The 17,247-nt window shown below is 46.8% G+C and overlaps 1 protein-coding gene across 1 annotated transcript in view; it reads right to left on the bottom strand.

Moving 5' to 3' along the window:
* Nucleotides 1-17,247, bottom strand: part of WWC3 (WWC family member 3) — a gene marked incomplete at its 5' end in the record, with an annotated part of 657,764 nt that overhangs the window by 170,113 nt on the left and 470,404 nt on the right. Inside the window, 3 exons of the mRNA XM_078658903.1 lie at nucleotides 45-131; nucleotides 8,005-8,079; nucleotides 14,819-14,939. Coding sequence (XP_078515029.1) covers nucleotides 45-131; nucleotides 8,005-8,079; nucleotides 14,819-14,939 — 283 coding nt within the window. The remainder of the gene's footprint in view (nucleotides 1-44; nucleotides 132-8,004; nucleotides 8,080-14,818; nucleotides 14,940-17,247) is intronic.

The following is a 17,247-nucleotide window of genomic DNA, read 5'->3' as shown; positions in this document are numbered from 1 at the left end:
ACAAAAAAAACAAAGAAAATTATAAAAGAGAACTGAAGTCTTACATTTTGCAGGATTCTTTGGCAGCCACACAGGTGAAGTTCTTCAGCTGAAGCACATGAACAAACAGACATTCACTACCACTGTCATGCCTACATCAAAGAAAAGACAAATAACAGTTACTACCTAGATAAAACAGGCAGGGTGAACTATGCACGAAACACTGATTTCAAATCTAAGAGAGAAACGTGGACTATGGGTGTATCATCCTTTTTCAGGCTTAACGTGTGCTGCTTATAAAGGCAATACCTTTTAATGTCCAAATGGATAAAGAGTCACCCCTTTTCTCCTGAACCAGCTAAGCCACCTTGAATCTGCAGATCAACATCCTTCCTTTATTCCAAACCTCCTCATTCCTGTGAACTTAATCTTTTGGTTTTTTCACACTTTCTTTCAAACTATTTTTTCTTTTTATTATTCCAGTCTCCTATTCCCACTTTCATCTGACTTAGAAGGCTAGAGAATAAATATTAACTAAGATGTATGGCTCTAAAAATCCATTGATGGGGTTGTCTGGCTCAGTAAATCCATTAATGTTGGGACAAGGGGGGGGAGGAGCTTGGTGGGCATCCGTGATGGCCGCTTGAGCACAGCGCTCTCCGGACCCTCGCCGCTCCCGACATTTTATCCTGGCTGAATCCTGATTTCTTGCAAGAATTCGTGTAGGGGACGTTTGGCTGATTACCCTGGCACTTTTCAGAAATCGATTTGGATCTCGTATTCCTGAGTTATGGTGCTCTGAACTTTTGGGCTCCGCCCTTGAGGTGCGCCCGGGACGGGGTGCGGTACTGTAGCCGTCCTGCAATTGAACAACAACGGCAGGAGATCTGGCCTTGTGGGTCCCCCCTTCCTAAGTTTCGGTTTCGATTCCGTTCCGACTTGGGCCACGGCTGTGGATGTCGTGTTGCGATTGAGACTTGGAGGCAGATCGGCTGTTGGGCTTTCACGTGACCTATTTGCTGCTTTGGCGACCTCTACCCGAGTTGTGCCCCCTTTTTATGTACTTTTGATCCTGTACTTTGGGTGTCGGGCCCGTCGAACCTGGTGGCTTGTCCTGTGACGCATCTTCAAAATGGCGGGCAGAGGGGACAGAGAGACGCGCAAGACGAAAACACCTCTGCGCGGAGCTCCAGTTCAATCAAATGTCATGGACCGTTATACCCATTCTAAGGGGTCCCCCGGAGCTGCCCTGCCTGGTTCTAGTATTGCGTCCGAACGAATTTTGGAAGAATCGGCGGAGCCCTCCTTACAGGATATCATGGGCGCCATCTCGGGTGTGAGGGAATCTATCGGCCTACAGTACGAGGCCTTGGCCCCCAAACTTGACACCGTGGCTATTGAGGTGAATCTGATTCGTGCTGATCTCGGCAAGACGAATGAGAGGGTACAATCACTGGATATTAAATCCTCTAGCCTTACGAATGACGTCTCGGAGCTCCAAACAGAGATTGGAAATCTCCGTCGGGGGAACGACTTCATGACCCGTCGCCTGGAGGACTTTGAAAATAGGGCGCGTCGCTGCAATGTTCGCCTGGTTGGTGTACCGGAAAACCCTGAACCCCACTCGGTGGATCTCCTGGTTGAGGATCTGGTCTTGAACCATTTGGCCCCTTCTGGTCTCACAAAATTTTTCACGGTGGAACGTGCACATCGTGTTCCAGGGGGCAAAGTCAAGCCGGGAGCCCCGCCGAGACCCATTGTAGCGAAGCTTTTTCATTATAGAGACCGGGACGCTATCCTGCAGGCCTCGCGGGTGAAGGGCCCGGTGGCCTTTGAGAATGCTACGGTGAACTTTTACCCGGACTTTTCCCAACAGGTTCAGAGACAACGTATGGAGTTTCGTGGTGCCAAGAAACGTCTCCGGGATCGGGGCCTACGTTACGCCATGCTCTTTCCCACTAGACTCCGGGTCGAATACAATGAACGTACCCTTTTCTTTGATCGGCCTGATGCTGTTAATGACTGGCTGGACTCATTGCCTGACCGTCCTCCTGAGACAGACTCCGCTGCTCACCCTGGCGGTGCCGAAGGTGGTGTGGAGATCTAACTGTTCGGCTCTTATGTCTTATTTTGAATACATTCTCAGGAGTGTTGGCCGGCGTCCCACTACATTGTGATCATTCTGTCTTTTCGTTTGTTATTTTTGTTCTTGCTGAGGTCGGGGGGTGGATGGAACGGAGACCTTTCCTCCTCCGGGGTCTTTGTGTAGAATAGGGGTTCTTGGGCGACAGGCACACTGCAGGTTGGGGTGGCTCTTTAGCTTTTTGCAGGGGTGCAGGGTGGGGGGTGTTTCTCTTCAGTTTGGGGGAGGGGGGTTGGGAAGTTTTTTCTTTTCTGTGTGTTGTTTTCAAGGCGATTTACTCCTGTGTTTGCTGCTGTTTCTGATGTCTAGCTCATGGACGGGGGGTCTTGGCTCGGGTGGTTGGGATGGGGGGTAGAGGGTTGAAATTTCTTTCCTGGAACGTTAATGGCCTGGGAGATCGTATTAAGCGCAGTGTGGTCTTAAAATGTATACGACGTTTGTCACCGGACATTGTTTTCATGCAAGAAACCCATTTGATTGGTAATGTTTGTTATGCAATGAATAGATGGGGCTACCGCCTTGTGGCGCACTCAGGGTTTACCTCCGGATCTAGGGGTGTGGGTATTCTTGTTCGAACCTCCCTCCCCCTGGCTATTGATGAGGTGATTCATGATGACCGCGGGAGATATACTGTCCTGGTGGGTAGATATGAAGGCCGCACCCTATCTCTCTTCAATGTTTATGTTCCCCCGGGTTTGCAGGCCTCTACTTTTACTGACTTGGGCCGTGTTCTGTTGGATCTCCCTGATAGCACTCTCTTTCTTGCCGGTGATTTTAATTCGGTGCTTTCCGGCCCTCACGATCGCCATCCCCCTAGAGATACCCCGCAGGCTCAACAGTGGTTGGGTGGGTTTTTAGATACCTTTGGCCTTGTGGACTGCTGGCGACTGTTGCATCCTACTCAACTCCAATACACCTTCCATTCTGGGGCCCATGGCAGTCTGTCCCGGCTGGATTATTTCCTGATGCCCGCAGCCCAATCATCGGCGGTTCGTGAGATTTTACACTTGCCGAGGGGTATTTCTGATCACTCGCCGCTCTGGCTTCGTTTCGAGGTTGGGGTAGAGGCGGCGGGCCGAGTGGCTCCCATTAACCCTTGGTATCTTTCCTCCCCTGAGACTCGTACCCTCTTGCTCAAGTCCATGGATTCATATTTCCTGGAAAATGAGGGGTCGGTCTCTTCGGCTGTGTCCCTGTGGGAGGCTTTTAAAACTGATTCGTGGACAGGCCCTTTCCTTGATTGTTGAAGCTAAGAGGGCAGGTAGGAAGGAGGTGGTGGATCTTGAGGGGGAGATCTCTGCTTTGGAGGACGAGTTGGAATCTGGTGTCACGCCTGACAAACTCCATGCCCTGGGTCTAAAACAGTTTGCATATAAATCTCTGGTCACTGACGCTGCAAAGGTGATGTTTCGTGAGCAGCAGGGCAGATTGTACGATGTGGGTGACAAAGCGGGCAAACTCCTAGCGTGGTTGGACAAGAAAGAAAGAGTTAATCGTGTGGTGCCCGTGATTCAGTCTGCGAGTGGTGAGAATGTGATAGATCCGACCGCCATTGTTGATCGTTTTGCGGAATATTTCCGTGTGGTATATGCTCCCGTGTCTGTGAGGGATGTTGCCGACTCCCGCCTTCTTCTGCGTGATATCGCTTTGCCCTGTGTCACCGACTTGGACCGTATTGCTTTGGACTCCCCTTTTACGAATGATGAGATAGCCAATGCAGTTCGCTCGCTCCGTTCGGGCAAAGCATTGGGCCCGAACGGTTTGCCTATTGAGTTGTACAAATTATGCCCCGATAAGGTGGCGCCGTATCTCCGCGCCATGTTTCTAGAATCTCGTGAGCGGAACATGCTTCCCTATGATCAGCGTCTGGCGACAATCGTCGTCATTCCCAAAGAGGGTAAACCGCGTGACCTCTGTTCCTCCTATAGGCCCATATCCCTATTAAATGTTGAACCTAAGGTGTTGGCTAAACTTTTGGCGACCCGTCTCCTTTCGGTTCTTGGGGAGTTGGTCCATCCGGATCAGTCTGGCTTTATCCCGCATCGCAACACTGCTCTGAATTTACGTCGCCTCCACGGCGCGCTGGCGAGGGCGGGGCTTTTGACTGAACCGGCCATTTTGGCGTCCCTGGATGCCTCCATGGCCTTTGATACTGTGGAGTGGCCCTATTTATGGGCGACACTTGAGAAATTTGGATTCGGGTGCGAGTTTATTAGCTGGATTAGGCTGTTGTACGCGGAACCTCTGGCGCAAGTTGTAGTGAACGGTAGAGTGTCGGCCCCTTTCTCCTTGGGCAGGGGTACCCGTCAGGGTTGCCCCTTGTCCCCTCTGTTGTTCGCGCTCGCTCTTGAACCGTTGGCGGCCTGGCTCCGTTGGGAACCGTCCCTTAAAGGTATTCGTTGGGCCCCGGACTTCGAAGACCGCGTCTCGCTTTATGCGGACGACATCCTCTTGTATCTTACTTCCCCTCGCAAGTCTTTATCTGTTTTATTTGACGTTCTTGCGTCCTTTGGCGCTAACTCAGGCCTCGTCATCAACTGGTCTAAATCCTGTGTATACGTTTTATCTGGTATCTTGCCTCCGTTGCCGAGTAGACTTCCTCTTCAGGTGGTTCGGGATGGTTTCAAATACTTGGGGGTGTTCGTTACCTTGGATCCGTCCCTTCGTTTTGATCGTAATCTTCTTCCCCCGTTGCTTAGGCTCCGTTTGGACGTTGCCCGCTGGCGCAAACTTCCCCTGTCACCACTGGGTCGGGCGGCCCTGTTTAAGATGATGTCACTACCGCGGTTTCTCTACGCTCTCCAGAATTATTATGATCCTATCCCCAAGAACTATTTTCGGGAGATTGAGAGCCTTCAGAGGCAACTTATTTGGGATGGGCGACCGCGCATTGCTCTCGCGAAACTTTCCATCCCATGGTACGATGGGGGCATGGCGCTCCCCGATATTAAGAGATACTACTGGGCTTCCCATCTGTCCGCTATTAATCACGCTATGTTCTCTCCGGGTCGTAATCCGGCGTTTGAGATGGATAAACTTCAGCTTCCGGGAGGTGACTTTAATAGAGTACTCTATTCTCGCTCCGCTGGGCGCCACCTTGTGGGACCTACTTTGACTGCTTTGACAGTGTGGCGTGCTGCGAATGTGAGCCTGGGCTGGGAGGATCGCTTGACGTTGGCGACGCCGCTTTATGCTTCGGAACGTCTGGGCGGTCTTTGGTCTTCCAAGGGTTTTGACCGTTGGGACTTGATTGGGATCTCTAAAGTGGGGGATGTATATTCTAAGGGTTCTGTGCGCCCGTTTCAGGCCCTCCAGGCTGACTACGGCCTGAGTAGTCGGGAATTCTTTCGTTATTTACAGATCAGGCACGCTTTGGTTTCGGTGTTTGCTCCTGGTGAGATTCCGCCTGACTCTTCCCCACTTGAAGACCGTATCCTTGACGGACATCTTCCTGATAGCACTATCTCCCTGATCTATAAAAAGTTGATCAACAATCGGACTGACTTATTGGCCCGACTTCGGGAACAGTGGATGGGGGATGGGTTGGAACTTGATGATGAGGATTGGCAATCGGCCCTCTCCTCTCCGAAGGAGGTGGCTATACCGGCTCGACTCCGTCTGGTCCAATTGAAGATCCTTCATCGGGTGTACGTGACGGGACCGCGACTGATGGTGATGGGCTTTTCCTCCGATGGACTGTGTAAGCGTGGATGTGGTTTGCGTGCTACTTTCCTGCATATTCTTTGGGAGTGCCCGATGGTGGCTGCTTATTGGGTGGCCGTGCTTGATCTGATGACTGTGGTGACGGGGATATCCTTGCGACCGGAACCTCGTCGCTGTCTTTTGAATGTTTGGGAGCCCACGGACTATTCGGTGGCACAGACTAGATGGGCCACCCTGGGCTATATGATCGCGAAGTGAGATATTGCGCAACTCTGGGGGGCCTCCAGGCCCCCTGCCCTCTCGCAATGGGAGGATAATATGGATTGGTCCATGTTCCGTGAGAAAACTGTTTATGTGGCCAGGGGTAGACCCAGGGCATGGGTGAAGGTGTGGGGTCAATGGAACGAATACCGTGGCGACATTTGTACTCCTCCCCTTGTGGACACTATCGAGATTACCCTATCTCCCTAGGCTGGCGTTCCCGGAATCTTCATATAGGGACTGAGCTGGTTTCACCGGCTTTTCCCCCCTTCTTCTTCCTGATCTCTGCCCCCCTCCCCCCCCCCCCCGCTCCATACTCCTTAGTGCTTAGGATATTATTACTGCACCTCCGCTGCTGTCCCCCCCTTGCGTCCCTTGGGCTGACCTTCAGTGATACACTCTCGCCTTTTTGTATGTTTGTTCTTTCATATATATAAAACCTGTTTTGGTTCTGTATATAATGTGGAGTATTGCATTGTTGATTGACGGTTACCTCTGCGGGCTTATGTGATATGTCTCTCCTCCTTTTTAGCGGCTGGCCCGTGTGGTTGTAGGCCCATCCTTGTACATTTCTGCTTGCTCGAATAAAGGTTTATAAAAAATAAAAAAAATGTTGGGACAAGGGTCCTCTATATTCTATAAAGCTGGGGATCAGATGTGCCCTACAGCACACAATTGTTTTTCCTGGACTGCCCTAAGTTTACTTTCTAAAGTTATGCTTCTATTATGTAAGTATATTTTATAAGCTGTTCGTCTGACAGGGGCCACTAAAAATAAACCCCCACACAAAGTGAGGTCTCCTGCCTTCCTCACCTCTTCCTGTGTTGCAGGCTATCGCCTGGCATTTATGCCCTTCTGTTTGATGGCTCTAAGGGTTCCAAACCAATGAACTGGGACTAACAAACATGAAAAGGTGCATACAAGTATATAATCAATCTAGGTCAATTAGCAGCAGTACAACAAGCTCCAAACAATATGCTATCATCCAATTTTGAAGATTAAACATCCAATCTAATTCCTCAAGATTCTTGTGCCTGAGTTTCACTCCTCTTTATTGAGGTTTATTTATTGTGCACCTCAGCCCAGCCAACGCGTATCGTCCTGGCAGACTTCATCAGGGTTGTTTTTAGTAAAAACCTACTGTAGCACTGAATGCAGAGGAGTTAAATAAGCACCAAGTCCAGTAATTGCTCAAGATAATGAGTTGTTGGGTGGTGTAGTACCCCCGTGGTAGTTCAAGTCAAGGTCCCATATTGTAAGAAAGAACGGCTGTAATTATATGCTCCTTTTTATGTTTGTTAATTTTTAATTTTCTGTGACCACAGAGCAGTGGGGTCATGACAAGTTGAGCATAGGCAAGATATAATTACAACACTATTTTACACTAGTGCGAATTTCAATGACCCATACTGCAGGTGCTTCTCAACTGTAGAATTATCAACTAGGACTACCTGCTCCAGATGCCTGAAAAATTAGAGACAATTAAGCAAGATGTAATGTAATTTTGGAAAAGACAGAATTTTGGTCGGGTTAGGCTTCCAGTCTGTGCCCCATTGTTGCAATACTGAGTCTACTCGCTCATAACTGTATATCTCACCAACATCAAGGAGCGCTTTTACATCAGTTATGGCTAAAGGCAATGGCAGGAGTTTTGCTTTTGCTAGTGGTTGCTCTCAAACCAAAATTCCTGGAACAACTTGCTGATGTTACTTCTGGGAATGCCCAGTGGAAGCAGTATGCAAAGCCCAGCTGAAGGAATATCTATGAGGAAGACGGCTCGCGGAATCAAAACAATCCAGGAGCCACGGAATCCCAGCAACCCTTGTTTTGTGCTCAAATGAAGAGAACTATTTCTCTGTCTGAACAGCTAGATACTGGGGCCAAGAGCGAGCAATGGACGGCTGCCAGGAGCCTTGGCTGAGTATCATGGGGATGCCAGTATGTGGCTTTTTACTTACAGTAGTCCAACATGTATTTTGGCTTCCTCGTTTCTTGGCACACTGCTGTATGCAGATTCCTCAACATCCTCATTCCTGAAAGAGAAACACACTGGTGAAGCCAACATTAGTGCACAAAACAGGCTGTGGTTAGATTCACGGTGTAGCCAACCTTCATGCCAGCATGCATACACTTTGTGAACGTTGGCGTACTTAATGAACACATTATTATTTAAATCATGGATAACACACTTGAATAATACTATTTTGGTTTCTTAATTGTTCCCATATGCCAAAAAAGTACAAAGAAAAAAATGCTGAACCACAAAGTGTGTTGAATATAAAAACAAACAGCCAGGAAAATAATAAATTCCTCGGTTTTAAAGGGCAGAAGCCATATCTAATTGCCTGAAACCACACCAATGTACACCTATATTTAGACACCCAAACGCAGCATGCTTGTAAACATAAGTGATTAAAATGTCCTCTAAGCAAAGGACAAAAACTCTGAGGAGTAGAGAGGGCATTCCCTTACAGACAGGCAATAAAGGAGAAAGAGGTATCAAGCAAACAAGGATGACACGAGAACACAAGAGAACACAACTGCTACAGGAACAAAGTGAGGCATATCTGTAGCAAGGGGAGCAGGGGAAGCAATATATTAACCCTACATAAATTCTACGCAATCCATTCGTTCTCTGTACATAATTAATAAGTATGCAGAACAAGTCATAATCCACCAATCTTACAAAAATACATTTGCTGAGCTCAGAAGAATGCTCAGTAAAGCTAATCAATTACTTAAAGTTTACATCTAACGGCCAGTGGCTTAGTATTAACTGAACCTTTTTCACAGAAAAGCAGTTGGAATTTTCATTCACGTTTTTGCCATTTGGTTGAGTCAGTGACTGTGTGTGGATTATATGTAGTAAGTCTTAGCAAGACCAGGAATAGAAAACCACATGTTCTCTACATTGCTTACATCTTTTATATATTGATGTGAATAAAGTAATGTATAATTAATATTTTATGTTAAAGTAACAATTAATGCTATTTTTTTATGATTTTCATTACTGTAAACTTCTGTCCATTTTGTTTTACATTTCTATTATCTTTCAAAATGTAAAAGAATGCCAATAATGTGCTCTCCTTAAGCACTTCAATAGGAAACTGAAGATTTGCCTTGCACTGCTAAGCAGACTAAGAGAAACTAAATAATCAAAACTCAGGCAAAAATGATTGAGACGGTACGTATATTGCGTATATTGACCGACACTAGGTTCTCAGGATATAGTAACACAAGGCTTCCTTCAGGAGGGGCAGCGAGCAGTAATAAAATAAATAAAAAAAACATTTACTACAGTTAAATATCACTGAACCTGCGTTATTAAAGTTACATTTAAAAAAACAACACTTTATTAAATGCAGTACCTGTAGTGGTTAAAAATATCTCTAAAAAAAAAAAAACAACCATAACTATCATCAAAGCTACGTAACCGGAATTCTGAATTGCTATACAAATAAAAGGACGAATGTAAAAACCTAACAAAGGCAATGCCCATAGGTCTGGCTTTGGAGTGGTAATGTTCAGCAATGTAATAGTTTACAATGAGATAGCCGCATAGGGCAACTGGTTACACAGTTGAAGAATGGCTGGCCTTGTACAGAGTGGTCTGTGCCATTCTGATCTACATGGCTTTGTGCTGCAATACAAAACACGGAAAAACCAAAGGTGATGATGGACGGAGCGTTGACAATTCAAACACTCACCCCCAGTCAACTGATCTGGGTTTAATCCATCACTGTTCTTTAGCTCACTCCGCCACCCCAGTTCAGACATGGCCATATGCAAATCAGTCTGACCCTGTGCCTCATGGGAACAGTCCAGCCCGAACTGCCAAACCATGTCTTCCCTGGACCGAAATCAAGCTTCCCAGGACCGGTTTCTGGCATTACAGCCGTCTTCAGCCGGGCTTGCTTGACTCCAGTGGCAAAGTGAGCAAGGGACTCACGTCTGAGCATACCCTGCCAACTTAGGGCGAACCAAGAAAAACCAAAGGTGATGATGGACGGAGCGTTGACAATTCAAACACTCACCCCCAGTCAACTGATCTGGGTTTAATCCATCACCGTTCTTTAGCTCACTCCGCCACCCCAGTTCAGACATGGCCATATGCAAATCAGTCTGACCCTGTGCCTCATGGGAACAGTCCAGCCCGAACTGCCAAACTATGTCTTCCCTGGACCGAAATCAAGCTTCCCAGGACCGGTTTCTGGCATTACAGCCATCTTCAGCCGGGCTTGCTTGACTCCAGTGGCAAAGTGAGCAAGGGACTCACGTCTGAGCATACCCTGCCAACTTAGGGCGAACCAAGAAAAACCAAAGGTGATGGTGGACGGAGCGTTGACAATTCAAACACTCACCCCCAGTCAACTGATCTGGGTTTAATCCATCACCGTTCTTTAGCTCACTCCGCCACCCAGGGAGGTCTGAAAGAAACCAGACACTGCCTGGGGCGCACAAGGCTGCCCCTTGCATAATCCAGCCAAACCGGTTCTGGGGCACTCCAGCCCTCGTGCCAGGGCGGCCTGGATCAAAGGAAAGGGGTGTATCCACCCCCTTCCTGGGTCCCACCCATAGGGGGGGGCCTAGCAGGTAATCATGCCCCCCAGATTGGAATAAGAGTGGGAGCAGTGCCAATGCACATCAGATTTCCTGGAAGAAACATTAGAAACGAAACTCTGGACCCTTGGACCTCCATCTCAACGTGGAAGCCCGAAGAATCTCCCTTGTGGTCAAGGAGTGACCACCCTGCAGCAGCAGGCACCATCCAGCCCTCGACGTCTACTTAGTTGCAGTTCCCGCCGGAACTCGAGCGACTGAGATCGACGAGATCAAGCTTGCCTGCCTTCCAACAGCCCGATCCACAGTCCCTGCAGAGCTGAGACCCGTGGAGGCGACCGGAAGCGTGGGGCACGCCATCTTGAATTGACCACGAGACGCTGACCGTGCAGTCCACGAGTGACCCTCGAAGCTGTGCACCGGGGTTTGAGAAGCCCCCACCCTGAGCTACTCCTGAGCCGAAGTTCAGCCCTCCACACTCGACGAGTGCTGCGTGGGGCCCTTCTGCTCCATTTGGCTCAACGCGTTGGCCCGGTCACTTGCCCGCTGGCTAGTGGTCCCTGTGCCGACGAAACTACAAAGAAGACTCGTGAATCTGGTTGCTCCAGATCCACACCAGCTCCCCTGAAAAGGAGCCCCGACTCTGACCTTCCTGGTCCGAGTGAGAAGCAATCTTCCGATCCCGCGTGGATTGCTCTTGCCAAGTGTTGTTTGCTCCAAACTTGAAGCCGACTGCACCGACGGTGAGAGCCTGCGTGGGACAGATCGTGACCTGCTCCTGGACGTCGCAGATGCCCCAGAGCCCACGTGACAGCGGAGAGAAGCTCCTCGACGACCACCTGATTGCGCCCGACATTGCCTGGTTCCGTCCTGGTTCCACCCTGGTCACTGCTGAGTGACCCAGACTCTGTCCCCTCTGCTTTCAGGTACCCTTCGACTTGAGTCCACCCTTGGACTCCACCGGACACTTCATCTTCAACCCGCCTGCAGCCCTTTCAGCTTCAAGCACCAAGAGCCTGCGTGTCAAAACCCGACGCCACTTCGACCCTGTGCACCCACTTCCTGTGGGTGAGGTAACTTTGCTCCGCCGGTGTTCCCACACTGGTGCACATCTCTAGGGTCTGTGTGTTAAGTTTTGTTCCTCTAGGTCCAGCGGAAGTGTCCTTAAACTTTAACTTTATGACTTTTACGCACCATTGGTTAACATTGGTGCATGCGTGCGCTTTCCGCACATCTCCCGAATCCCGAGGGCCATTCCCGACTTCAGCATTGCTTGTCCTGACTGCTCCCAGCGATTCCCTAGGCCCTAGGCCTAACCACTGCTCGAGTGGCATCTCTTATACCACTTGTTTAGTATATGGTTTGAGTGGCCACCCGCCCTCATCCATAATTGTGCAACTTGTATGTTTAAACAGTGCTTTTGATTTAACGCTTGTGCCCCTTTATTCATAAAGAATACTGGGGATTGTTTTACCACATACAATCCTGTAATATCAAATGAAAGGACACCACACAAGTATATATTATAAAAATATATGTGTTTATTACTAAAAACAATCCCCAGTAATCTTTATGAACAGTAAAGGAACATGTCTTACCCCTCTAGAGGGGTGGAATGCTATCCCCGTCGCCAGAACTGGCGAGGGGATAGTATTCCAAATCGTATGACACCTTACACGACATGTTTTGATAAAGCCAAACCAAAGTTGCTATTTAACCGCGAGGATTATAAGGCACTTAAGAGTATATGGTATGGCATTATCCTGAAACAGCTTAGGGAGTTGTTCCCGACAGCTGCAGACAGGCTCAGCTCATGCTGGAGCTCCATCTCACATAAAACCACGCACTCTGCCTCCAGGATTGATGAGGCCTTCCATAGGAGTGGCTCACAGGTTTACATGTGTCCAGATATAGGTTTAGATATAGGTATACTATATCTAAGCAAGGGGTGATTACACCACCTTACCCCAGCTGAGTGATCAGCCAGTTGTGTCAATTTAAGAACCAGCCAGGGGTGGCAAAAGATATGCTGCAGCCCCTGGTAGGCCTTGGTGGCCCCTATGCCCTGGGCACCTATAGTGCATTATACAGGGGCTGACAAGGAGTCCATTTCCAATTGTGGTATGTACCTAGGGTACATGGAATCCATTTTACAGAGAGAGCAGATGGCCTGGGGCCCTGATTAGCAGGGAACCAGGTCAACTAAGTCAAAAAAACAGCTAAACACAGGCAAAAAATCTGGGGTAACCATAGTCAGGTAGCCACCTTCCTACACATGGCCATATACAAATCAGTCTGACCCTGTGCCTCATGGGAACAGTCCAGCTCGAACTGCCAAATTGCAATTTTCACCCCGAGTGGGCTGGGTATGCTCAGACGTGAGTCCCAGGCTCTCAACACCACTGGAGTCAAGCTATCCAGGCTGATGAAGGCTGATAGCCAGAAACCGGTCCTTGGATGCTTGATTCCGGTCTGGGAAAGACATCGCTTGGTAGTTCGGACTGGACTGTTCCCATGAGGCACAGGGTCAGAGCTGATTTGCATATAGCCAGTGTCTAACCCAGGGTGGTGTGGAGTGCAAAAAAACGATGAATTTAGGCCCAGATCCTTGTACTGGGGTGAATGTATGACATTGTTCTACATTCTGTCCATCAACTGTGTTTTTTGCAATTTTCACCCCGAGTGGGCTGGGTATGCTCAGACGTGAGTCCCAGGCTCTCCACACCACTGGAGTCAAGCTATCCAGGCTGATGAAGGCTGATAGCCAGAAACCGGTCCTTGGATGCTTGATTCCGGTCTGGGAAAGACATGGCTTGGTAGTTCGGACTGGACTGTTCCCATGAGGCACAGGGTCAGAGCTGATTTGCATATAGCCAGTGTCTAACCCAGGGTGGTGTGGAGTGCAAAAAAACGATGGATTTAGGCCCAGATCCTTGTACTGGGGTGAATGTATGACATTGTTCTACATTCTGTCCATCAACTGTGTTTTTTGCAATACAAAACAGCCAAGATTGAGAGGGGACTTGCAGCGAAGGACGTAAATTAAAGCCGACACCAGGGCTTAATAATAGAGTAACCGAGAATAATTTTTGACATATGGCTAGTGACAGCTGTCTGTCCATTTCATAGCATGTTTCAGGAGTCACTGTTGCTTAATTTGATGCCACTAGATGTATAAGTCCCTGAACAATGATTGGCTGAGTTGGCCAAGCTCAGTTTTGATTACGTTTCCGCTACGTCTGCAGCAATGCGCAATTCACTGCACCATGTGCTGGCAGAAAGAAGACAATCCTGGTTTTGCCAAGCGGTATCTTGTCATGGTCTGACATCCCCTAAGGAAGCATAGAGATTGATAGCTCTCCCCAAATCAACTGGCAGATGTGTTGACTAATACCTGAAACGGGGCCAGCATGAAGGAAGTGAGTTTTAAGCCCTTGGAACTGAGACTAGGATGGCCCGCCTAGACGAGAGGAAACATGCTGCCTGCCCAGAGGAAGCCACTCCCCAGAATCAGAGTTTCTTGTGTACTGCAGGTGCACAAACCTTCTGATGGAGTTGGGAGGGACTATTGCTCTAGTTTATGCCCGGTAGCTCTTCCAGTCTTAGGACTTCACAATATCTATGGCAATATGTAATACTTCAAAGCAAAATGTACTTCAACACACACAATCCAATAAATGGTAGTGCATCCATAGTCATCTCTGTCAAAGTGGCACGGGTAATGTGATAAGTAATCTTATCTCAACTTTTGTAATTGTATCTGTTTCACTAAGCATGAGGTTATGAACATGGCATTTAGTGTGCAAGTTAGGATTTGAGTGCTTGTTGGGAAAGTTAGTTAACTATGTAGCACTACTGAAATTAAAAGGGCATTTGCTGTAGTGTCATATATCACTTTTAAGATCATGCTCTTCCATTACCAATGTTGCCTACGTCTGGCAATGTATAGGATTTGTAGGTTGTCAACATGTTAGCTCACAGAACATGAGTATCCGTGTTTAATGATATGAAGGCAATATCCTTAAACGTGGAAGTACTGCAAACCTTGTTTTTTCACTCCATGTTATATATGTATTGCTATTCAGCCATTGTTATTTACCTTGAGGAAATAGAAATCTTTCTAAAACCATTGGACCTAACTTGTGAAGCATGCAAATTAGATACAGAATTACTAGAGCAGCTATAAGAAGGCAAGAAAAAGAGACTGCATACCTCTTCATCAATGCTTCAAAAACACCACTGTCACTAGCAAGCGACTCATCTGAAAGACCCGCAGAAACTCGCCTCGCCCTCCTTTCAGACCTTCTGGCACTGTCTTCACGAAGAGTCACCGCTACATGTTTATGAAAGAACAAATAGAATAATATTAAGACACTGTATAACATGTACAAAGTAATGAATGACCATGTGTAGTTTCTGCACTGAGTAAGTTAGGATTGCAAAACCCAACCCGACATTTAAATTATCACAGGTTTGTAGAGTGAATGCATATTTTTCGCTCTAAAATGAACTAAAACAAAGCTTCTACTTAGGACATTGAGATACATTTTATGCCCTTAACTAGTTTTTAGGTCGAGCCTGGGCAGCGTATGTGGTGCTGAGCGGCATGCAGTAATGGAGTATGGCTTTTAAGCCACGCCACTCTCCGCCCATATTTTTAATTGGCTTGTGTCATTGCCCTTCGCAAACGCTGGCTTCCGAGGCGTTATTAGGCTTGTTAGACCTTCCTGGGTACCGCCTGGTCTGTATTTGTTACCTCCCATAACAAATGGACCTTTTACTTGTCTTTTTACATGGTCTGCTTAATCTTGGCTGTGAGCACTATTTTGTTTAATTATTTGCCCTTATTACACCGACTAAGTCGTAGCACGCTGCCCGATTTTATTTTATTTACTAATGGCAGTCTGCTTTAATTATAGCGGCAGCATTTATTTATGTCTTTTAGCAGCGTGCTCCGCTTTAAGTATAGCAGGCACGCTTACTTATTTATTTTGTTTGTTTATATACCAGCGCCAATGCGGCGCTTTCACATTCATGGAGGCCATGCCCCATTCTTTAGACAAGCTGCATCTAAAGAAAGGTTTGCAGCCGCTATTAAAAGGAAAGAGCGGCATGGGTGCTTTTACCAAAAAAAACATCAGTTTGTCAACTTTAATGTCGGCCAAGCGCCTTTCTTTAGACGTGGCTTGTCTAAAGAAAGGGGTGCGGCCTCCATGAATGTGAAAGCGCTGCATAGGCGCTAGTGAACAAATATTTGCAAAGCTATAGGACTGGCATTTGCAAGAGTTTAAACTTTTGCATTGCTAATCGCTCAAACTCTCGTAAATGCGAGACCAATTGCATTGCAAATGTTTTTTTTTTTTTAAGTGACGGTACAAAAACAGATTAAAACTAAATTTTCCATTTAGGAGAAGGTAATTGGAAGCAGTGGGATTGAATCCTCTGGAAGGTTCAATGTATTAAGTCCTGAGTTGGCATCTTCTCACTTTCATGACCTAGCCTCCATATTCTCTTCTAAAATGGCAACACAAAACCTGGATAATGACGTGCCTAGCTGAAAGGTAAAATGGAAGCTTCTGGGGTAAGTTTAGCTGGGGTTTTGATTAAGTGGTTCACTTCATTAACACCAGTACTTGCGAATATAAAGTTGTTTTCTAGTAATTGTTATATTCTTAAATGAAGGGTTGAATGGTAGGTAAGTTTTGTCAGCTATAAACTAATTTCACACCCTAAAAACTTATGTAATATGCTTTTTATACTTTTTTCCAACCGTAATAAATTATTTACAAATATTTCAACGGGGTGCTTGATTTGAGTATATGCTTGGTTCTATTAACACGACTTACTGCATATGTGCACAGCTTCACTCAGTTATGTTTGGGTAGTAGGCTGCAATGTGAAGGGAACATTACGTGAGACAATGCCAAATTCAATGTATGACAACAAAATATACCTGATTTTTGTTAAGCTATAAAAAAAAATATATATATAAAAAAAATAATCAGCAAGTAGGGACTGCGCAAGCAGCTGTTTGCCACAACAACCTGCCTTGTAAGCATCAAAAGCACCAGCTAAACCCCTTTTCAATACAACCAGAAATATTCAGATACTAAAATATATCAAACCAACAAAACCTTTTTTGGATATCATTCTAGAGCTGGAAGTAAGGAATAACTAGCATTTCTTCATTTATTCTTTTAATTGATATTTATTTTGTTGAGATTGTACGCGTCAGTTTGCGGGTCTAAAAATGAGTATTGGGAGGAAGAATGGGATGCATGAATGCAAGGATGAGTGCCACAGTGCATGTATGACGACTTAGTGAGTGCCTAGACCCATCAATGACTGAAAAGGTACTTTTATTTATAAACTGAACCTATTGGCATTACCAATGTTTGTTATGTATAACTCTGAAAATCACTGCACGGTTTCTGGCAACAATTAGCATCTGAAGACACCCCACAATACCTGCACTGTGAAAAATCTGCACTCAAATGTGAAGCTTTTAAAAAAAAAAAAAAAAATCTTTATTAGGTGTTCCTCCAATGTACGTAAACAAACATACTTCTCTTCCGCCTCAGCCCAGGTGGTGCACGTTTTAACAATGATACATGTCATCAATCAGACCTTAGGTCGTGTCG

This window comes from Lissotriton helveticus, chromosome 8 (assembly GCF_964261635.1).
Source record: "Lissotriton helveticus chromosome 8, aLisHel1.1, whole genome shotgun sequence".
Classification (NCBI taxonomy): Eukaryota; Metazoa; Chordata; class Amphibia; order Caudata; family Salamandridae; genus Lissotriton; species Lissotriton helveticus.
Note: the sequence above shows the minus strand (reverse complement) of the source record. Positions and strands in the feature narration are given on the sequence as shown.